The sequence below is a fragment of the Pseudophryne corroboree genome, chromosome 5, assembly GCF_028390025.1.
Source record: "Pseudophryne corroboree isolate aPseCor3 chromosome 5, aPseCor3.hap2, whole genome shotgun sequence".
Classification (NCBI taxonomy): domain Eukaryota; kingdom Metazoa; phylum Chordata; class Amphibia; order Anura; family Myobatrachidae; genus Pseudophryne; species Pseudophryne corroboree.
In genome coordinates, this window is record NC_086448.1 from 630,491,321 (window position 1) to 630,515,937 (window position 24,617).

The 24,617-nt window shown below is 43.3% G+C and overlaps 1 protein-coding gene across 2 annotated transcripts in view; it reads left to right on the forward strand.

The window, feature by feature from the left end:
* Positions 1–20,847, forward strand: part of MIB1 (MIB E3 ubiquitin protein ligase 1) — a 216,298-nt gene extending 195,451 nt beyond the window's left edge. The window contains exons 16-22 of one of the 2 annotated variants that reach the window (XM_063923577.1): positions 822–1,003; positions 7,323–7,515; positions 9,154–9,232; positions 10,031–10,144; positions 10,436–10,536; positions 17,217–17,350; positions 17,909–20,847. In XM_063923577.1, the coding sequence (XP_063779647.1) occupies positions 822–1,003; positions 7,323–7,515; positions 9,154–9,232; positions 10,031–10,144; positions 10,436–10,536; positions 17,217–17,350; positions 17,909–17,927 (822 nt within the window). In that variant the 3' untranslated portion in view covers positions 17,928–20,847. Of the gene's footprint in view, positions 1–821; positions 1,004–7,322; positions 7,516–9,153; positions 9,233–10,030; positions 10,145–10,435; positions 10,537–17,216; positions 17,358–17,908 lie in introns of those variants that run through there. The other variant, XM_063923579.1, reaches the window with a different exon arrangement.
* The last annotated feature ends 3,770 nt before the right edge of the window (positions 20,848–24,617 follow it).

The window sequence follows — 24,617 nt, forward strand, 5'->3', positions numbered from 1 at the left end:
GAAAACAAGGGGTGACATTGAATAGGTCGGAACGCCTTCTGACCTAAAACAGTAAAAAACTGCCGTCTTTCTGACAAGATTGCAGTTTCCGACCAGAATTGAATTCCCCCCCATAATGTTGACATGTTGAATGTCATCGTTATGCATGTTAATTGAGTCAGTCGAAAGTATTATTATACCCTAATCCCCCCCACATCCTAACCCTCACTTTACCCTAACCTTTGTATGTTAATAATGAAGACATACATGTCATCATTCCCAATGTTGACATAGTAACTACCCTTAGATTACTGCACACAGTTTACCATACTTTACTGGTTCTGTGTGATCTTATAAGTAGTAGGATGTGTTAAACTGAATATAGTTATAACATCAGTTATATTGAACAAAGACCTTCTCTGAATATTGAAGTTTCCTAATATAAAGGGGGCGCTACCAGTCTTTATATCTGCAAATATATATAAGACATACAGCCAATTTACTATGATAAACTATAGGATTATTTAATTATACTTACAGGCTATTAATGCTTAAGCAAGAAGTTAGAATGTAGTTTAAGTTTTAAAACCAAAAAGGCAGGCCATATGTTTTTTTTTGCGGATAGAACTCCAGGCTTATTGCTTTGATTCCTTCTATACGTGTTTGAGCTGTAATTCTCTATAGTATGAGACAGGTGACGTCTGTTTATTATAGTGTCTGAGTTAGCAGCTGTTACTTGTAAGTTGTGCCCGTGTGCCACTTGTTTTGAAATGAATAGAGGAGTTATTAATTACCTAACGTTGGTTTCGTGAACTAATGAATGTAGTGTTGTTATATTTCAGCTTATTATGGGACTTGGAACGCAAGGTGCGGAGAAGAAGAGTGCAGCCTCTATCGCCTGCTTTCTTGCAGCCAATGGAGCTGACCTCACTATTCGCAACAAAAAAGGGCAGTCTCCCCTTGATCTGTGCCCTGATCCCAGCCTCTGCAAAGCTCTGGCTAAATGCCACAAGGAGAAATCTAGGTATAATGCTTATTATTTTGCACCCTATTTTATTATATACAGCTTGGTAAAGGGAGCGGGAACTATACCTATTTGTTATAAACCGTATATTAAGAATTTGTTGTACAGGCCACCATATTTCTACATGTTATATGCAGTGTTTCTTTTGTACTACACGTGTCTTTTGTAGTCAGAAGGTTTACAAAAAAATAATATAGGAACGTGGTATTAAACATTTAAGTAAATAAATAGTATTAAAGCATAGGAGTAGTATTTCCCAGAATAAACAATGCCCTGAATAAGAGATAATAGTCTCAAACTAATGGGTGTGACGCTGATAAGTAGAAACCCTCCTAATTGCTTTTTTTCTCCTGCAGGGTCCACAGGTTATCCACAGGATAACATTGGGATATGATGATGTGACAGCGAATTTGCACCAAACAGTCAAAGCTTTTCCGGCCTCCCAGCATGCAACGGGCCTGTCCATATATCCCCGCCTCCTGGCTCAGGCAAATCAGTTTTTTCTTTGGTGCGGCCGGAGCATGGTCAAGGGCTGCTGTTTTTAGCAGCCATAAGCTTTCTTATTTTATTTTTATAGTCTTACTATTTTTCTTGAGTGATCTTTCTACAAAGCGTCTTATACGTACCTTAGAAAGAGTCGCTCCAACAACTCCCCACCGGGTCGCGACAACGCTTACCCACGAGTACAGTGCTGTTTCAGCGAGCATCTGTGTCTGATATACCAGCAGGTCCAGCAGACGTTTCCAGGCTGTGGCCAGAGCACGGGACGAAGGTAAGGCAATGGTTCCGCTTAGAGGGGGAACGCGCACGCAGCCGCACTGTTTTGGGAGGACACTACCAAACAGCCGCTGACGCGTTTGTCACCTAGAGTGCACAAGCGCTAGGCCTTAGGGATCATAGGCTCCAGGGGTAGTATGAGGCCGCGATCCCTAGAGTTGATGTCAGCAGTGGGGAGTCAGACGCTCCCCAGGTCGCCCCTCCACCCGGTTCATGACCAGTTTCCTCAGAGTCTCCCGCCATGAACTGTTTTCCCGCTTTCGTCTGAGATGCTGTGTACTAAGGGGAACCAGTCGCGGCACAGGCTGCTGTGTGACTGGTGCGTCAGTGTTCACTTGGGTGTCTGTGTTCACTATAGGTTCATGGAACGGTTGTGTACACTATTAGCGTCTGGATCCACTCAGCATTCGCAAATGTGTTGATCGGTCCTGGAAGCAGCGTGAGTCTCCCTGTATCCTACTCTACTGAGCACGGGTAATACAGCACTAAGTCTCTATCTACCTTTTGAGTACGAATAGTTGGATAAGTGCGTAATGCATATGAATCTGATAATTTTTACAGTGGCTTTCTTTTGCTATGCGTCTGAATACGGTTAAATCTTATATAAGGTAAAGCAGTAATATGTTTCATCTACTTACTTGAAATTTATTTGTAGTTGATTATGTGCTCATATTGCATATTATACTAATGTATAACCTGTGACTGATTGCTAGTGTGATTGCTGACTTTACTATAATTGTCAGTTTTCTTCTGTCTATTCTGATCCTCAATGCTGGTGCATAGCAGGGAAGGGTCAGATTGTATGTCACTTTAACAAAATTTTAAGTGATTACAGTCACAAATTGTGTAGTACACTGTGCAAGTGTCTGATTATTTATCATGTCTAAGAGCGGCGAGGGTGAGGAGAATTCACTCACAGCAGTACCAACACTCATATCATGTTTGTCTTGCAAAGCTGGGTTAACCTCTCAGGGTCTGGTTCAGGATGGTTTGTGTGTTAGTTGTTTTAGCTTTCACCAAGGTCTCTTGAAAAATACAAGGCAGACACAGGTGCAAGTTGATCCGCCATGGGCTATACATTATCCAGTATAGCAGAGTGGATAATTCCAACCTATGTACCAGGTTTAGGTTACACTATTAACCCTTACATGCAGCATTCAACCTGCGGTTTATCACTTTTAGCAGGGGAAGTAGCAGCCTCTCAACAAAAACTGTGTGAAAGGCCAGTGGTAAGTGTATCACATAGACATGAAACAACATCTTCACAGTCTACACATGTTTCAGATGAGGATTCGTCGGAGGATGAAGACTCATTACTCTCTGGTTCTGCATACGAAGATGAGGAAGAAGGTCTCAGCTCAGTGGACGTATCTGAGTTAATTAAGACAATGAAAGCCATTCTATCCTTAGAAGAATCAGCAGAGCCTGTGTTAAAATCCAAAACAGTTAAACCTGAGTTTTTTTGGGTCAGATCAGCTGACGGAAATTATGGAAGAGGCTTGGGCTACACCCAGTAAGAAATTTAGAATTCCTAGGAAATGGAATTCCAATTATCCTCTTCCAGCTGGGGACTGTTTAAAGAGGGAGGTGGCCCCCAAAGTAGATACGCATGTAATTCAATTAGTTAGAAAATCTACATTACCTCTGCCTTCAACATTATTAAATGATGTCACGGATAGGAGAGTGGATGGTTTTCCAAAAAACATTTTTTCCCGGTCTAGGGCAATCATAAGACCAGCCATGGCTTCAGCCTGGATGGCAAAAGCAGTGGCTGCCTGGGCTGATGTATTGGAAGGGGATCTTTCAATGGCATCTACAGAGCAAAAATCCCTTGTTGCACATAACTGACAGGCTGCAATGTTTTAGGAAGAAGCAGCCTTGGATATGGGTACAATTGCCTCTCAGGCATCCGCTTCAACAGTAGTCGCTCGCAGAGCAGTTTGGTTACGTACATGGAAAGCTGATTCAGAATCCAAAAAGGGTTTTGGAGTCTTTACCTTTTTCTGGAGATAATCTTTTTGGTAAAGAATTAACTAGTATTTTGGAGTCAGAAGCAGATTCCAAGAAAGTAAAGTTTCCTTCCACATACAAATTCAAGCCTAAAGTAACAGCTTTTCGGCCCTTTCGCCTCAAGGAAAAGCAAAAGGAAAAAGTGATGGCAAACAGTTCCAATTCAACAAGTCTGGCAAGACTAAAAAGCATTGGGCTACCAGAGGACTGGTTTTTAAAACAGAAGATAAGCCATCAGCCTGATGGTGCGGGCCTCCACCTGGGGGATCCCAGGGTGGGGGGCCGACTTCTTCAATTTGCCCAGATCTGACAGCAGTCTACAAAAGATGCCTGGGTGCAAGAAGCGGTATCTCTCGGTTATGCATTTGCTTTCAAGAAGCGCCCACCTCAGAGGTTTTTTTGTACCAGCCCGTCTCTGGTAGAGACGAAGGCCAGGGCTTTGCAAGAGGCAGAATTGCTTCAGTTTTTACTCCAGCCTGTTTTTAGTCCAGAAGCCAAATGGGTCGTTCCGGCCCATATTCAATCTCAAAGTGCTGAACTAGTACATTTGGGTGTCTCGTTTTCATATGGAGACTTTACGTTCCATCATTTTGGCCATGGAGCCAGGGGTTTTTATGGTATCCCTCGATATCCAGGATGCTTACCTACATGTTCCTATAGCCCTGTCAGCGCTATCTCAGGTTCGCTATCCTCCTACAGCATTTTCAGTTCCAGGCCCTGCCATTCGGATTGGCCACAGCCCCCAGAGTATTTACCAAAATTATGGTGGTAATGGCAGCTTATCTCCGCCAGCAGGGGATAAGAATTTTTCCATACCTCGGCGATCTTTTAATCCTGGCACAGTCTCAGGAATTGCTTCTGTGTCATCTGCAACAGACAATAGCTTGTCTGCAGAAGCACGGTTAGCTCATAAATTGGCCGACCTCCTCTCTGGTTCCGTCACAGCGGATGACTCACTTGGGGGCTGTATTGGATTCGAGCCTTCAGAGAGTAACTTTACCTCTGAACAAAATATCCAATGTTCAGTCAAGGATTCAGGAGCTGCTACACAGTCGAAGGGTATCCATTCACGTAGCAATGCGTGTGATGGGATTCATGTTAACATTCAACATGGTAGAGTGTGCTCAGTTCCATTCGAGGCCTCTGCAACATCTGATCCTTACCAAATGGAATGCTTTTCATCAGACAAAAACGCAGACTATGGTCCTTTCTCTGGAAGTAAGGAGGCCATTAGCCTGGTGGCTACAGACCTCCCATTTGGACAAAGGGAGACCCTTTTGGATATCAGATTGGGAAATTCTGACAACAGATCCCAGCCTTCAGGGCTAGGGAGCAATTTCAGGAAGGTTTTGTTTCCAGGGTCTGCACCAAGGAAGAAAGTTGCCTGCCAATAAATATATTCGTACTCCCGGCCATATACATGGCGCTGATTCAGGCAAAGGACATCCTTCAGGGGAAACCAGTTCAGATCCTCAGATCAGCTGGAACAATGCAACGGCAGTAGCGTACCTCAACCATCAGGGAGGAACTCGCAGCCAAAAAGCAATGAAAGAGGTAAGTCGCACGTTAAAGTGGGCAGAACTTCATCATGCAGCCTTGTCCGCAGTGATCGTTTCGGGAGTCCTAAACTGGGAAGCGTTTTTTCTCAGTTGAATGGGCTCTACACCCGGAGGTCTTCCAGACCTTGGTCGACAGGTGGGTTTCCGGAGATATATCTAATGGCGTTCCGTCAAAACAACAATTTTCTCGCATACGGGTCAAGAACAAAGGATCCTAGTGCGACCTTTGTGGATGCCCTGTCGGTGAGATGGGACTTTTATCTGGCCTATGTGTTTCCACCAATTGTCTTATTACCCAGGGTGGTGAGGAAGGTAAAACAAGGAAGGGGTGCTGTGATACTAATCGCTCCGGCTTGGCCCAGAAGACATTGGTACACAGATTTGCAGAGGATGTCGATGGATGCTCCATTCCTACTCCCTCAACGTCAAGATCTACTGACTCAAGGTCCTTGTTATCACAGACACCTGGATTGACTGTCTTTGACAGCGTGGGTCTTGAGACCTCTAAGTCAAGAGGATTCTCACAACAGGTAATTCAAACAATGCTCAGAGCAAGGAAAACTTCCTCAGCTCGCATTTATTACCGAATATGGCAAGCCTATATTCAATGGTGCAGTGAATGGAAATTTGACCCTAGGTCTTTTAGAGTTTCCAGGGTCTTAGCATTCCTTTAGGAAGGAATCAATAAAGGTTTAATGGTGGCTTCCTTGAGAGTGCAAGTGTCAGCATTGACTGTATGGTTCCAAAAGAAAATTGGCAACTTACAGGATGTGCACACTTTTTTCCAGGGAATGCTGCACATTCAACCTCCTTTTGTTCCCCCTACAGTGCCTTGGGACTTAAGTTTAGGCCTAAAGGCCCTTAAAGTTGCCCCATTTGAACCACTTAAAAGAGTGGATCTTAAATGGTTGACAGCTGAAGTTCTCTTTCTACTGGCCATGGCTTCAGCTAGAAGAGTTTCAGATTTAGGGGCATTGTTATGTCGTCCTCCATTTCTGATTTTTTTTATTCAGATAGCGCAGTTCCCAGAACTAAATCTGGGTATGTTCCTAAGGTGGTGTCTAAATTCCACCTTACTTAAGAAATTGCAGTCCCGGCTTTCGAAGGTCCGGTCCTTTCCGCAGGAGATGCATCGTTGGACGTCGTCTGTGCCTTAAAGATCTACGTACCAGTGCTTTCAGAAAGATAGATTCTCTTTGTTCTCTTCAGATTTCACAAGAGAGGATGGCCTGCTGATAAGCAGACGCTGGCGAGGTGGCTTCGGATGACTATTTCAGACGCATATTCTCAAGCTGATCTCCCTGTTCCTGTTAATGTCTCTGCTCCCTCTACTCGTAAGGTAGGTCCATCATGGGCAGCACAACGTAGTGCTTCAGCAGAACAGATATGTAAGGCAGCCACATGGTCTTCCATTAACACATTCATTAGACATTATGCCATGGATACCTTTGCCTCTCAGGACGCTGAATTCCGCAAAGGATTCTCCTGTCCAATCAGGAGCGTCCCCACCACTAAATTGCTATGGGACATTCCAATGTTATCCTATGGATAACCTGTGGACCCTGACGGAGAAATATGTTATGGTAAGAACTTACCGTTGATAACAGTATTTCTACTAAGTCCACAGGGATACCACCCTGACGCACCTGATTTGAGGATCCTTTTACTCACTAACCTCTTCCGTCTTGTACGGAAGGGTGTGCATGTGTGTTCTTCTAGCCTGATTAGGGTGCTCAATGATGCTCCTGCCTTGAGCTTTGGAAAAACAACTGATTTGCCTTGCGGAGACGGGGATATATGGACAGGCCCGTTGCATGCTGGGAGGTCGAAAAGCTTTGACCGTTTGGTGCAAATCCGCTGTCGCGTCATCATATCCAAATGTTATCCTGTGGACTTAGGAGAAATACCGTTATCAACTGTAAGTTCTTACCATAACGTATATTTTTTTCTTCTCCTTTTAAACCTGTTTCTAGTGGTCAAGTAGGGTCCCACAGTCCGTCTATGATTAACAATGATTCTGAGACTCTGGAAGAATGCATGGTGTGTTCAGATCTGAAGAGAGATACCCTGTTTGGCCCATGTGGACACGTATCTACCTGTTCTTTATGTTCACCACGTGTGAAGAAATGTCTGCTCTGCAAAGAGCAAGTACAGTCTAGGACTAAGGTAAGTATTGGGCACTGTATAAATATTAATCCTTTGTATGTATTTTTCAGTGCTCTCTTGTATCCCCAACAATTCTAGAACTCCCTCCCTCACCCACTACCAGGCATACCATTCAGTATAATTGTATTAAAATGTATTCATTCAATTGTCATTCTGTTTTTAATGCTACCAACACTATAATACCCGTTGTGTGGTCAGGTAATGGGATGAAGGAAAAGTATGGCCTATTTATTTAGGTACACAAACATTAATACAGTGCTGTGTGATCCACAGTGTTCTGTATAAAAATCAGCACATACTACTGTGAATCTTAATATTTTGATACCCCTATAGCTAATCCTAAAACATTCAAGACACCTTAGCCATAGTGAAATGTATATGTTATATGACTAGAAAAATGACATACCTGTGAAGACGGGTAACTGCATCAACATAAGCCTTAGAATAACCAAATAAAAGATGCATGACCTTCAGAAACCATCTCCATTAAGTTCAGACATATGTTAGTCATAAGGAATAGACACTAGGTAGCAAGAGTACTTGCAAAACATCAGTGTCTTCTCTTCGTCTAACACTTATTGCTTAAAGGTCTGGCACCAGACAGGTATGTGAAGTAGGCCTCTGCCGTTCAGAATGTTGGTTTCAGCAGTTTAAGCAACTTATAACTGGCTGTCCATGGAGCAGACCACACTCCAAGAGGGAGCAGGAATCGTCTGACGCTGACGGGGAATGTCGGGGCAGACATTTAGTGCATCACTTAATACTGTACATTGTTTTTCATGTATTTTGTTATCTTTCGAATTAATGAATAAGTTGCAAAATGCAGGTTTGAATTCATGACTAAAGGGATACAAATTTTGTGTTCCTTCTCTTATTTATTTAAATTGTGTACAGCCAGTTTGTAAAAACCTAACGCAATTTAAAGACATAAACCCCAGATCTGCTACTCAGATGATTAGTCATGTTAAATTGTATTGTATGGTCAGTCCGTCCTTTATGCCTTAGTACATTAGCGCCTTTTATGTGCATAATAATTCTTTGATATGACTACAGCAAATTAGAGCAAAAGATAATGGTGGTATCTCATAAAGTATCCATTCAGCTATTTTCTTGCTAAAATGCACTAGAAAATAATATTCTGATTTGTTTGCAGCTAGTTTCCGTACATGTCCTTGCATATTTTCACAAAATGAGATAACTGATTTTACTCAATGGCAGCAGATCTCTTTCACTGAGAGTGTCACAATTATTGGATTTTGCCTAATTTGTACAAAAAAAAGTACTGGTAATCCTGGGAATGTTACGCCAGAAGTCAGAGTATGTGGGGGGACGTGATCTGTCAGGAGTGGGTATAGAACCTACCAGCAGTAAGTCTGCTTCCAGTCCCCTCCATTGTCCCTGAATATGCTGTGGGCTCACCTTTTGTGTGGCTTCCCCACTTACCTGACATTCCCCTCCATTATCTATATGGAGCGAAAGAGCAGCATTTGGATTGTACATTTTGTGGAAACCAGCAAAGTGTTGGCACATCATTGCCTCATATTCCACATCATTGCCTCATATTCCATCACAAAGTAAACCCTGGATATTATAGCAACTTTTATCTCAGTTATGTGTTTGTTTTCCATTTCTATACAGATTGAAGAATGTGTTGTATGTTCAGACAAGAAAGCAGCAGTACTCTTTCAACCATGCGGACATATGTGTGCCTGTGAAAGTAAGTTGATTAAAGCCCCTCTTACCACTTGTTTGAGTCTATGGGGTAAATTTACTAAGATGGGAGCTCTATTTAAGATGGGATGTTACCCATAGCAACCAATCAGATTCTACTTCTCCTTTTATTTAGCACCTTCTAGAAGATACCTGGAATCTGGTTGCTATGGGCAACATCTCATCTTAAATATAACACCCATCTTAGTAAATTTACCCCTCTGTAAAGTAGTCCTACTTTTTAAAGGAGCCAAAATTATTTTATGTGCAGTGTTGTGGGTAGAAAATGTTGCAGATTGAGCTTCACCATTACACATTATTGTACAGAATTGAGACGTTATCGGATGTGTGTGGTTATAGAAATCCTGTAAGTAAATTAATACAGACATTAATGTTACATCACATAGATATGTCTCTTACACAGCTGATTCGGGGCATAGCAAATCATGACTACACTGAAAGCTGGATATGCGTTAAGCTAATGTTTTCACCAGAAGTGGCTGGTACTTGCATGTCCAATTTTAGGTTGCTGACATATGTGTTGGCACTAGTCACGTTCTCTCTGACCTTGGGATTGCATGACTAGAATGCTGTTTCATCCATAACATAAACCAATCGTCAAAATGACACATGTTCTCAGAATCTCCTACAGTAGGCTTTCTAAGTTGCTTTTCAGTCCTTTAATGCTCTTCATTTCCTTTTATTTATAAGTACAGTATGTACGTGTAGCTGAGTACTGAGCAAGTTTCTATTCATATGGAGAAAAAAAACAAATTCTACAGGTTGAGTATTTTGACTATTTCAGATTGTGCAAGTCTTATGAAGAAGTGTGTCCAGTGTCGTGCTCTGGTGGAGCGAAGAGTGCCTTTTGTTATGTGTTGTAGTGGGAAAGGTACAGAAGATGTCACAGATGATATAGGTAAGTATAAGGTGTTGGCAAGTGGTGTGTATACATCTACAGGAAAAAGTCTTACATGTAGTCTTTGTACCTAGATACCACAATAGACCTACAACATGTCCTTGTTTACTTTGATCTAGTCCTGTAATTTGCCTTAGCTTTGGTCATGGGTTTCACTTTTTAGTTTGCCTATTTTAAGAAGTGCCCCGCAAGACCCCTCAACCCTCATGTACTTGTGTTAAAATATCCAATCATAATGCAGTTGTCAGTGTGGTGGTCTTTTATTACTGGGTATTGTGCTTTGCTTTGCAGCCGGGGGAAACATTCCAGCTTTACAGAAGGACAAGGACAACACCAATGTCAATGCAGATGTGCAGAAGCTGCAGCAGCAGTTACAAGATATAAAAGAACAGGTCATCTTTGCCTCAGACCTTTCTATTTACACACAAAATATTTACTGCTTGAATTTTGGTAGTTTTTGTTTCACAGGACTGTTTTAAGCTTATATTACTTATGCTGTGATTTATTAGCCTTCAGTGAATAGGGCATTGCTCAGGTCTTTGTTATTGCACACTACAGAATGGCCTTGACCAATATTGTAAGGCATGTACAGGGGGGATATTTTTAGTGTTACAGGTGACGCACCGCATTCATCTCCTCTCAAAAGGACCAGATGATGTAAATCAGACCTTTTCTGATACTTTTAATAGGAAGAAACTTGCATATTCTGTTTGCAGTTTGGTGGAGAAAGTACATTAGTAGGTGCATGTATACTATTTAAATAAGTGGCATGAGCACAAGTAACACACACAACAAAACACAAGTGTCCATTATTAAAGACACGAGTAAGGCTAAACTGTACAGTATTATAGGAGACAAATAGAAAACTTTAAATCAAAGTTACTCCTAAAGGATATCTGGCAACGCATTTGCGGTTTGTACCATACACAATATCCACAAATGTAGCTGCATCTCTTATTAGTAGGTGGTTCCATAGACTTGGAAGTTGGCGCAGACCTGATTTTGTCTATTAAGTATGGAAGCTACCAGGATACATTCCTGCTGCTTAAGTGTGTTATCTACAGAAGGCTGACTCTGCTTGCAGCCTGTGGAGGTGCGATCACAGTCAGCTTACTGTAATGGGCAGACAAGTGCACAATACGAGCTTCACCAATGCATCAGGTGGACATGTAGGTTGGCTATATGTGTACAAATAATGAAGCAGCGTAGGTTATATATTTCTCTTACGTCCTAGAGGATGCTGGGGACTCCGTAAGGACCATGGGGTATAGACGGGCTCCGCAGGAGATAGGGCACCTAAAAAAGAACTTTGACTATGGGTGTGCACTGGCTCCTCCCTCTATGCCCCTCCTCCAGACCTCAGTTAGATCTTGTGCCCAGAGGAGAATGGGTGCACTGCAGAGAGCTCTCCAGAGTTTTCTGTGGAAAAAGAATTTTGTTAGGTTTTTTATTTTCAGGGAGTCCTTTTGGCAACAGGCTCCCTGCATCGTGGGACCGAGGAGAGAGAAGCAGAGCTGGCTTGTCATGTTGGGAACTGCTTCTAAGGCTACTGGACACCATTAGCTCCAGAGGGAGTCGGAACACAGGTCAAACCTGGGGTTCGTCCAGGAGCCGCGCCGACGTCCTCCTCACAGATGCCGAAGATAGAAGCCGGATAGAGAAGGCAGAAGACATCTTAGGCGGCAGAAGACATCAGATCTTCATGAGGTAACCGCTGCGCGCCATTGCTCCCAGTCACACACACACACAGAGCAGCACTGAAGGGTGCATGGCGCAGGGGGGGGCGCCCTGGGCAGCAATAAACCTCACATTTTGGCACAAATACAGTTGGATTAGACTGCGGAGGCAGTAAATCTATGATCCCCCGCCATTTTATGGAAAAATCACTGGGACCGAAGCCCGCCGTCGGGTGGGTGGGGCTTGATCCTCAGCACTAACCAGCGCCATTTTCTCCACAGAAGCTGCATGAGGAAAACGCTGGCTCCCTGGTCTCTCCCCTGCTGAACTTCACAGGCTGGAAAAAGAGGAGGGGGGCACATTAGCGACGCAGTGCGTGAGAATTGGCATATTATATATAAGAAAGCGCTATCTGGACATATTTTTTCCAGTGTTTTTAAGCGCTGGTGTGTGCTGGCATACTCTCTCTGTCTCTCCTTAGTACCTGGTTGGGGTTTTGTCCCCTTATAGGTTAATCCCTGTGTGTGGGGGGTGTCGGTACGTGTGTGTCGACATGTCTGAGGCGGAAGGCTTCTCCAAGGAGGAGGTGGAGCAAATGAGCGGTGTGTCCCCGTCGGTTGTGCCGACTACAGATTGGATGGACATGTGGCATATGTTGAATGCAAGTGTGGCATCTTTACATAAAAGGCTTGATAAGGCTGATTTAAGGGGGACATCAGGGGGTAAATCCTCAGATTGGACCGACTCACAGGGCCCGTCGGGGTCTCAAAAGCGTCCCTTAACACAAGACACTACTACCGACACGGATTCTGATTCCAGTGTCGACTATGACGAAGTAAAATTGCACCCTAAGGTGACTACAAACATTCAGTGTATGATTGTGGCAATAAGGGATGTGTTGCATATTGTGGATGAACCCTCGGTCCCCGACACAAGGGTACACATGTTTAAGGAAAACAAACAGATTATTAACTTTCCCACATCTCATGAATTGAATGATTTCTTTGGAAAAGCTTGGGAGACTCCAGATAAGAGACCGCAGATCCCCAAAAGAATTTATATGGCATACCCTTTCCCTAAGCAGGACAGGGAGATTTGGGAATCACCCCCAACTGTGGACAAGGCCCTGACGCGCTTGTCCAAGAAAGTGGCGCTACCGTCTCCTGACACAGCGGCCCTTAAGGACCCTGCAGATCGCAGGCAAGAAACTACCTTAAAGTGTATTTATTCTCATACGGGTGCTGTGCTAAGACCGACAATTGCGTCGGCATGGGTGTGTAGCGCAATTGCAGCTTGGACAGATGAGCTGACAGATCAATTTGATAATATGGATAAGGATACTATATTCCTAACTCTAGCCCATATTAAAGACGCAGTCTTATTTATGAGGAATGCTCAAAGGGACATTGGATTGCTAGCTTCTAGGGCCAATGCCATGTCTATCTCGGCGAGAAGATCCTTATGGACTCGCCAATGGACGGGTGATGCGGATTCCAAGAAACATATGGAAGTACTACCCTACAAGGGTGATGTATTGTTTGGGGATGGGCTGACGGACCTGGTTTCCACAGCTACAGCAGGTAAATCAAATTTTTTACCATATATTCCCCAACAGCAAAAGAAAGTAACACTCTATCAGATGCAGTCCTTTCGGTTGCACAAGTCCAAAAGAGGTCGGGGATCCTCTTTCCTCGCCAGAGGTAAGGGCAGAGGCAAGAGAGCACCTGCTTCGGCAGGTGCCCAGGAACCAAAGTCCTCCCCGGCTGCTCCAAAACCCACAGCATGACGCTGGGGCACGTCTTCGACTTTTCAGTCAGGCCTGGGTCAGTTCGGACCTGAATCCCTGGGTGTTGGAAATAGTTTCCCAGGGTTACAAATTGGAATTCGAGGAGGTGCCCCCACGCCGATTTTTCAAATCGACCCTACCAACTTCCATATCGGAAAGGGATGTAGTGTTAGCTGCAATTCAAACGCTGTGTATACAGCAAGTGATAATCAAGGTTCCCCTGCACCAGCAGGGAAGAGTTTACTAATCAACCCTATTTGTGGTCCCGAAACCGGACGGTTCGGTCAGACCTATTTTGAATCTGAAATCCCTAAACCTGTACATAAGAAGATTCAAATTCAAAATGAAATCTCTCAGAGCGATAATAGCCAACATGGAGGAGGGGGAGTTTATGGTGTCTCTGGACATAAAGGATGCGTACCTTCATGTCCCCATATATGCCCCCCATCAGGAATACCTGAGATTCGCTGTACAGGATTGTCATTACCAATTTCAGACGTTGCCGTTTGGACTCTCCACGGCCCCGAGGATTTTCACCAAGATAATGGCGGAAATGATGGTTGTCCTGCGCAAGCATGGAGTCACAATTATCCCATACTTGGACAATCTCCTGATAAAAGCAAGATCAAGGGAGAAATTTCTGAACAGTGTGGCGCTCTCGTTGAGAGTGCTCCAGCAACACGGTTGGATTCTAAATCTACCGAAGTCACAGTTGATTCCGACAACTCGACTACCGTTCCTAGGTATGATACTGGATACGGATCAAATGAAGGTCTTCCTCCCAATAGAGAGAGCCCAAGATATCCAGAACATGGTCAGAGACCTGCTAAAACCGAAAAGGGTGTCAGTTCACCAATGCACTTGAGTTCTGGGGAAAATGGTGGCGGCCTACGAGGCCATTCCCTTCGGAAGGTTCCATGCAAGGACTTTTCAATGGGACCTTCTGGACAAGTGGTCCGGGTCCCATCTGCACTTACATCGGAAAATAACTCTGTCCCCAGGGACCAGAGTGTCCCTCCTGTGGTGGTTGCAAAGTGCTCACCTCCTGGAGGGTCGCAGGTTCGGAATTCAGGATTGGATCCTGGTTACCACGGACGCGAGCCTCCGAGGATGGGGAGCGGTCACACAGGGAACAAATTTTCAGGGTCTTTGGTCAGACCAGGAGTCCTTTCTACACATCAATGTGTTGGAACTCAGGGCCATTTACAACGGCCTTCGACAAGCGGAGAGTTTTCTTCGAAACCCACCGGTTCTCATTCAATCAGACAATGTCACAGCAGTGGCTCATGTGAACCGCCAAGGCGGGACAAAAAGCAGAGTCGCGATGGCGGAAGCCACAAGGATCCTTCGCTGGGCGGAAAATCATGTAAGCGCTCTGTCAGCTGTCTTCATTCCGGGAGTAAACATCTGGGAAGCAGACTTCCTCAGCAGACACGATCTCCATCCAGGAGAGTGGGGACTTCAACAAGAAGTCTTTGCAGACGTAACACGTCTTTGGGGAACTCCTCAAATAGACATGATGGCGTCACGCCTCAACAAAAAACTTCAGAGGTACTGCGCCAGGTCTCGGGACCCTCAGGCAATAGCAGTGGACGCTCTGCTAACACTGTGGGTGTTCAAATCGGTCTACGTGTTTCCTCCTCTTCCTCTCATCACAAAAGTGTTGAGGATCATAAGACGAAGAAGAGTACGAACGATACTCGTCCCAGACTGGCCTCGAAGGGCCTGGTACTCGGATCTACAAGGAGATCCCTGGCCTCTTCCTCTGAGGGAAGACCTGTTGCAGCAGGGGCCCTGTGTATTTCAAGACTTACCGCGGTTACGTTTGACGGCATGGCGGTTGAACGCCGAATCCTAGCGAAAAAGGGGATTCCGGAAGAGGTCATCCCTACGTTAATAAAAGCTAGGAAGGAGGTGACGATAAAACATTATCACCATATCTGGCGAAAGTATGTGTCTTGGTGTGAGACCAAGAATGCACCTACGGAAGATTTTCATCTGGGTCGTCTTCTCCACTTCCTACAGACAGGAGTGGATATGGGCCTGAAATTAGGCTCTGTTAAGTTACAGATTTCGGCCCTCTCGATTTTCTTTAAGAAGGAATTGGCTTCTCTTCCAGAAGTCCAGACGTTTGTAAAGGGAGTGCTGCACATCCAGCCCCCTTTTGTGCCTCCAGTGGCACCATGGGACCCGAACGTGGTGTTGCAGTTCCTAAAATCACACTGGTTTGAACCGCTTAACAAGGTTGAGTTGAAATTTCTTACCTGGAAAGTGGTCATGTTGTTGGCCTTAGCATCAGCAAGGCGAGTGTCAGAATTGGCGGCTTTGTCACACAAGAGCCCCTACTTGATTTTTCATGTGGATCGAGCTGAATTGAGGACACGTCCGCAATTTTTGCCTAAAGTGGTTTCTTCGTTCCATATGAATCAACCTATTGTGGTGCCTGTGGCTACAAGTGACCTGGAGGATTCCAGATCCCTGGACGTAGTCAGGGCCTTAAAAATTTATGTAGCCAGGACGGCTAGAATTAGGAAAACAGAGGCTCTGTTTATCCTGTATGCGGCCAATAAGATTGGCACTCCTGCTTCAAAGCAGACTATTGCTCGCTGGATCTGTAATACGATTCAGCTGGCTCACTCTACGGCTGGATTGCCGGTACCAAATTCGGTTAAGGCCCATTCTTGGGCGGCTGCCCGAGGCGTCTCGGCATTACAACTTTGCCGAGCGGCGACTTGGTCAGGGTCAAACACTTTTTTGCTAAATTCTACAAGTTTGATACCCTGGCTGATGAGGACCTAGCGTTTGCTCAGTCGGTGCTGCAGAGTCATACGCACTCTCCCGCCCGATTGGATGCTTTGGTATAAACCCCATGGTCCTTACGGAGTCCCCAGCATCCTCTAGGACGTAAGAAAAAATAAGATTTTAAACCTACCGGTAAATCTATTTCTCCTAGTCCGTAGAGGATGCTGGGCGCCCGTCCCAGTGCGGAACTTCTGCAAGACTTGTATATAGTTGTTGCTTACATAAGGGTTATGTTACAGTTGACATCGGTCTTGGACCGTTACTGTCGTTTGTTCATACTGTTAACTGGTTATGTATGTTCCAGGTTACATGGTATGATTGGTGTGGGCTGGTATGAATCTTGCCCTTGGTTTGCTAAATCCTGCCTTGTATTGTCCATCTCCTCTGGGCACAGTTCTCTAACTGAGGTCTGGAGGAGGGGCATAGAGGGAGGAGCCAGTGCACACCCATAGTCAAAGTTCTTTTTTAGGTGCCCTATCTCCTGCGGAGCCCGTCTATACCCCATGGTCCTTACGGAGTCCCCAGCATCCTCTACGGACTAGGAGAAATAGATTTACCGGTAGGTTTAAAATCTTATTTTTTTTCAAACCCCTAGGCTTGCTTTATTTCCTGTATTTGATTTGGGACAATTTAAAACTAACAAGTGGTGCGTAAGAAGCCAGGATAGCTAAATGCTTTGTGCAAATGTTAGAGCTCTTGTAATACCCATAAGTCTTTAGACAAATGCAACACATTGTCTTTAGTTAGAATCAATCCAACAGATTAGTATCAGTTTAGTAATAACTAAAAATATCTATTTTACCATAGACCATGTGTCCTGTTTGTCTGGATCGGCTGAAGAATATGATCTTCATGTGTGGACATGGAACTTGTCAGCTCTGTGGAGACCGGATGAGTGAATGCCCCATTTGTCGGAAGGCCATAGAGAGAAGAATCCTATTGTACTAGACTCACAATTTTTTGTTTGTTGCTTTATTTGCACATAGTTTACCAAACGCTCCAGTTTATTAGTGCCAAGTTCCTCCGTTCCAGTGTTCAGCTGCCTGTTAAATGAGTGAAAATGATGCATGGAATGGACGGGTTGCAAACTGTGTGCCAGTTCCTGCCACTGTTTGTTCGCTAATAAGTTCTGTTAATGTACGGCTTCCTTTTTTTAGCTACAAAATACTTGACGTGTTTTTGTGTGTTACCTAAAATTGTAAGGTTCATTTCAAATAACATGGATATACAATGTTTTTTGGTATTAACAATGGTGGCTGGATCAACTACACATTTTCGTGCAAACACTGTCTTGTTTTTATTTAAAGAAATGTATTATGGCACAGTTACTCAAGCACTTAAGTGTGGTATCTTGTCCCACCTGTGCTCAGGAATGGACATGCTTAGTAGTAAGCCTGCTAGTAGTAGTCCCTAGACTGGAGATGCTGTTTGCAGCGTTAGCGTTCCTAGATGTTATCTCTATGAGAATAAGTAACTGTATTTCTTTTATTCATTTGCAGATACAGTATGTCATGTTAGGAGACAGAAAACCTTCATGTAAAGAAACTGAGATGTTGAGCTCCCAAAGAACAAAGAAGCTAACTTGATACTTATGAGATACTCCATAATGAATGTACACATTTCAGGTGCCCCAAAGCAAAACATTCATGATGGTTCCTTAAAACAGAAAGAAACAAAAGATATTTTTTTTTTAAGGCTACTGACGATAATTTTCACATCACTAATGTGTTTTAGAAAATTGTGACAACACTATTCTCACACTACCAATATGTCCCTTGGATTTTACTCACTGAACATTCTGAGAACACCCCCCACCCCCCTTCTCCGCTTCTCCTCACCCACTCTCTCTTCTTCTTTTACATATAATTTATGGTGTATAAACCAAGTTTTTGGCAGTCTTGGTAAACACATAAGTGTTCCATATTTAAGATTATCTCCCTAAGGAAATCCACCCCAATCTCCTAGCTTCCTGTGAGCCCTTAGCCTTTACTCATAGCCATTGTTGGAACTGATGTAGAAATAATTTTAAAGGATTTGTCAAAGGCACTTGGTAGGGTAAATATTGACACCTGACTGTTTACAGCTGCAGCAACTACTACAGTAGGTCCCTCCTGTCCTTGCTGAGGTTAGAACATGCTATAGGTATGATTGTGAAACGCATGAGGTGAGAGTGTGTAATGGGGTTTCCTTACAGTGAAGACCCTGAGTAGCATTCTCCACTTTTATAAGCACAAGGTACACACTTGGTGGCAAATAAAAATGCAAGGCTTTCCAATGCAGTCTAACTTCTGATGATCCAGGTTTTGGGTTTAAGCCTGTATTTTGTAGCTCAATCATTAAGGGCAAAAGCTTACTTGATCTTGTTTTTCAGTATGAATACAGACTGTGAAAGCAGGGCCTCACGATCCTTCTGAGTTTTTATGTTTTAAGCAGGAGGTGTCAGAAAAGTGACCTATAAGAGCTCATATACTCACTCTTTTGTAATAGGGATATGAGTTGGGGAGCCTCAGCTACAATTAAGAGAGGTTCATTCCTGGAGGGTATATATCATGATATAGTTGCAGAAATTCCTGTTTGCTCTCTCCTGTGGCTTTTTCCTATTTCTTTGAGAAAGCAAAGTTTTATTTGTAACTCACACAGATTAACATTAACACAGTAATTGTCAACTCTGGGTTTTATTTTTGTGTGGGCTTTTTTTTTTTTTTTTTTTTAATTCCTGTAGCTTCTCCATGGGGGCAATTCAGTTAGCATGCCTGGATTTCTGCTCGCACACTCAGGTGCACTTATCCGGTGCGATGCAGTTTACTGCAACTGAACACCAATGTGTGCATCTACTAGGTTAAGTGCAGAGCATAATGCAGTCAGTTGATAGCTCCAGCCACTTAACACGGGAACTACTGTATATCCCTGCGCTGCTAATTGAATCGCCCTACAAATGTTCATGCAACAGTGATATCTATTCTAAATTTCTCTGAGAAGGCACTGGCACACTTTTTGTTTGAAGTCATGTTTTATATTTCCAAGTGCCCTTCAAGCTAACTAAGCAAATGGCATGTTTTATGTTAAAATACTAGAGCTCAGAAAAGCTACTTTGTAATAGCTAGAAATATCCATTGTTTAAAGTTTCTTTTATAATCTGTTTAATAATTGTACTTGTTTTCTACAGAATATTGAAGTGTAGCACAAATATTTATGTATCATTTCTACTCTTCCAAAGTTGTGCATTACAACCTGTAAATCTGGATAGGCTCATGTATGAAGCTAGGAAAAGTCCCGTAATGTAATTTACTTTCAGAGCTTGTCATTAAATAGTAGTCATACCTTTTTTTTTTTTTTTTTTTAAAGATAAAGATAAAGATTAATGATTTCAGTCACGCCCTTGCTGTATTCATTTCCTAAACCTTTTTTTCATTTATTGCTAATTCTGAAAAAGCAATTGTGGACGCCCGCTGCCTCTGTATATCATGTTTTCTGTTTAGTTGTCAAATTGTGCTTTCTGGAATTTACACCTTAAATGTATGCCTTATGTGTGGCTAGTGAATGCTGGAACATTTGGATTAAAACAGATTATTTATATTTCTACTACCCTGTTCTGTAAATTCTATTGAAGACTGACATGATAATTAAGACTGACATGATTAAGTCATATCGTATGACCTTGAAATCAAAATATATGTATAGCTTGTACATCCAAGTGCAAGGCTTCACTTTGACCTGTCTTCATCTCTCCATTAAGTCCTTACCAAGAAGGGCTGTTTAAAAAAAGTCTCTGTTTTGCTGCTTAGCTGTTAGTTTTTATTTTTTTTACAGCATTCTGTGTTAAACAAAAAATGTATACTTTTTAGAAATTATATTTGTTGTTTGTTATACCCGTTGTTTTGTTAGTATGTAATGCCTGTGTTTTGTTACCGCTTGCACCAATATTAATTCTGCACCAGAGAAATTGGATTCATGTTAAAGTATAAATCTTACAAACTTACTTTTCATTCTCATGTTGTTAGTGCAAGCTTACCTAAAACATCAGGTAAAATATGATGTAGAAGATGATGTGCAATTCCTGGATTACAGTACAGTGAAATCACAATGGATGTTACATTACGTTAGCATTGCTACTGGAGCCACCACACCATACAATGCTCTCTCGTCATTTGGAGTACTAAGAATTGCGTTTCTTCCAGAATTGCTCTGTGTAAAGTCTGTCGCTGTACGTCTCTTTTATCCTCTGTTCTAGTGATGCTTTTTTTTGTCTCCCTTTTATTTTTAATATATATTTCAAGATTCAGTTTTGAAATGTATAGTTTCTGTAACTGTTTGCTTTAGTCCTGGAATCAATTAACTGTTTAAAAACATTTTGTACATTACTGAAAACTATTCATTGTTTGTTGTATTACAGCATGGCTCAAGCTTTAATAAATACTAATATTTTACAACTGATAAAGTTGTGGTTTAATTGTTTGGTATACAATTACACATTTTGAAACAATTAAAGAAGGGTATTTCATTTAAGGGTGCTTCAACATCTTGTTTAATAATGTTTATCCTGCCCTCACTTGTTGAAGAGTGTGTGCGTATGTATAACTACATCTGCTGTTGGGGAATGTTGGACAGCTTTTAAAGGTATGTCTAATTTCCTATATAGATATACAGTGCATCCGGAAAGTATTCACAGTGCTTTACTTTTTCCACACTTTGTTAATTTACAGCCTTATTCCAAAATGGAATAAATTAATTTTTTCCCTCCAAATTCTACACGCAATACCCCATAATGACAACTGAAAAAAGTTTTTGGGAGATTTTTGGAAATTTATTAAAAATAAAAAACTAAGAAATCACATGTACACAAGTATTCACAGCCTTTGCCCTGAAGCTCAAAGTTAAGCTCAGGTGCATCCTGTTTCCACTGATCGTCCTTGAGATGTTCCTACAGCTTAATTGGAGTCCACCTTTGGTAAATTCAGTTGATTGGACATGATTTGGAAAGGCACCCACCTGTCTATATAAGGTCCCACACTTGACAATGTATGTCTGAGCACAAACCAAGCAGTAAGTCAAAGGAATTGTCTGTAGACCTCCGAAACAGGATTGTCTCAAGGCACAAATCTGGGGATGGGTACAGAAAAATATCTGCTTTGAAGGTCCCATTGAGCACAGTGGCTTCCATCATCCGTAAATGGAAGAAGTTCGGAACCACCAGGACTCTAGAGCTGGATGGCCGCCTAAACTGAGCGATCGTGGGAGAAGGGCCCTAGTCATGGAGGTGACCAAGAACCCGATGATCACTCTGTCAGAGCTACAGCATTCCTTTGTGGAGAGAGGATAAACTTCCAGAAGGACAAACATCTCTGCAGCAATCCACCAATCAGGCCTGTATGGTAGAGTGGCCAGATGGAAGCCACTCCTTCGTAAAAAGCAGATGGCAGCCCGCCTGGAGTTTGCCAGAATGCACCTGAAGGACTCTCAGACCATGAGAAACAAAATTCTCTGGTCTGATGAGACAAACATTGTACTCTTTGGCGTGAATGCCAGGCGTCATGTTTGGGGGAAACCAGGCACCGCTAGTCACCAGGGTAATACCATACCTACACTGAAGCATGGTGGTGGCAGAATCATGCTGTGGGGAATGTTTTTCAGCAACAGGAACTAGGAGACTAGTCAGGATAGAGGGAAAGATGAATGCAGCAATGTACAGAGACATCCTGGATGAAAACCTGCTCCAGAGCGCTCTTGACCTCAGACTGGGGCGACTGTTCATCTTTCAGCAGAACAACAACCCTAAGCACACAGCCAAGATATCAAAGGAGTTGCTTCAGGACAACTCTGTAAATATCCTTGAGTAACCCAGCCAGAGCCCAGACTTGAATCCGATTGAACATCTCTGATCGGAGATCTGAAAATGGCTGTGCGCTGACGCTTCCCATCCAACCTGATGGAGCTTGAGAGGTGCTACAAAAAGTAATATGTGAAACTGCCTAAAGATAGGTGTGCCAAGCTTGTGGCATCATGTTCAAAAAGACTTGACGCTGTAATTGCTGCCAAAGGTGCATCAACAAAGTATTGAACAAAGGCTGTGAATACTTATGCACATGCGATTTCTTAGTTTTTTTTATTTTTAATAACTGCAAAAATCTCAAAAAAACTTTTTTCACATAGTCATTACGGGGTATTTTGTAGAGGGGAAAAAAATTATTCCATTTTGGAATAAGGCTGTAACATAACAAAATGTGGAGCGCTGTGAATATTTTCCGGATATATCTTTATATCTCCAAATGCCTGTACTAATGTGTAACCTTGAAATGCTCTGCCGGGTGCCCTCAAGACGGACTCTGCAATTTCAGAACCCACAGTATACAAAGGACCACAGTGACGGCACTCTGAACTTCAGTAAAACACAAGCAAAGCTACAGGTGAAACTCAGAAAATGAGAATATCGTGTAAAAGTTCATTTATTTCAGTAATTCAACTTAAAAGGTGAAAATAATATATTATATAGACTCATTTACATGCAAAGTAAGATATTTCAAGCCTTTATTTGTTATAATTTTGATGATTGTGGTTTACAGTTTAAGAAAACCCCAAATCCAAAATCTCAGAAAATTAGAACATTACGTAAAATCAATAAAAAAAAAGGATTTTTAATACAGAAATGTCGACCCTCTGAAAAGTATAATCATGTATATTTACTCAGTACTTGGTCTGGGCCCCTTTTGCATGAATTACTGCCTCAATGTGGCGTGGCATGGATTCTATCATCCTGTGGCACTGTTGAGGTGTTATGGAAGACCAGGATGCTTTAATAACTGCCCTCAGCTCTTCTGCATTGTTCGCTCTCATGTCTCTCATCTTTCTCTTGGCAATGCCCCAACCTCAAATCACTGAACAAATTTGTGAGAGTGTCCAAGTTCCGTATGGAAGTGCTGCACTCGATTGTACAGGCCATGGAACCCGCAGATTATATAGTATCCCTGGATATACATATACTTATTGCCATATCACATCAGCAATATCTGCGGTTTGCTATTGGCAACCTTCATTATCAGTTCCAGGCTCTGCCGTTTGGACTGGCCACGGCCCCTCCGATCTTCACCAAGGTTATGGCCGTGATGACGGCTCATCTATGTCGTCAGAGAATCAGGATCCTGACGTATCTGGACGACTTGCTGATCCTGGCGACCTCCCAAGATGTCCTCCTCAGTAATTTACAACTGACGGTATGCTTCCTACAAGCCCACTGGTGGCTAGTCCACTGGAAGAAGTCCTCGCTGGTCCCTGCTTGGAGCATGGTACACCTGGAGGCACTGCTGGACACACACAGCCAAAGACTTTCTGTCTCCAGAGATAAGTCCTGAAATCTCAGGACAGGATCTGATACTTCCTCTCTTGCCCAAGAGTGTCGATACACTAGGCGATGCAAGTACTAGGCCTCATGGTGTCGGCTTTTGACATTTCATTTCCGCCCTCTGCAGAAGAAAATCATTTCCAAGTGGGATGGCCTGCCTCATCGGATCAGATCTCAAATGATCTCCTTGACTCCAGAGGCTCGTCTGTCACTGAGGTGGTGGCTATAGGACCAACAGTTGAGCAGGGGCCGTCCCTTCTGGATCCCCAACTGGGTCCTACTGACTACGGATGCCAGTCTGCGGGGTGGGGGCGCGGTGCTAGAGCAACACTCTCTCCAGGGTCGGTGGACCAAGGAGGAATCTCTCCTCCGAATAAACATTCTGGAATTGCGGGCAGTGTTCAGTGCTTTGACTCTAGCGATGCCTCTAATACAGAACAGGCCTGTTCAAGTACAACCAGACAGCGCCACCTCGGTAGCATACATAAACCATCAAGGCGGCACTCAAAGCCGCATGGCAATGATGGAAGTGTCAAAAATCCTTCGTTGGGCAGAACGCCATCTGCCAGCAATATCGGCAGTGTTAATTCCGGGAGTCCTCAACTGGGAAGCGGATTTCTTCATTCATCAGGACATGCACGCCGGAGAGTGGAGTCTTCATCAGGAAGTCTTTCAACTCCTAGTGGACAAGTGGGGTCTACCAGATGTAGACCTGATGGTGTCTCGACACAATCACAAAGTTCCAGTCTTAAGATCATGAACAAGGGATCCTTGAGCAGCGTTCGTGGACGCACTGGCAATTCCATGGAACTTTCGGCTGCCCTACGTGTTCCCTCCAGTGTCACTGCTGCCCAGGGTCCTGCAGAAGTTCA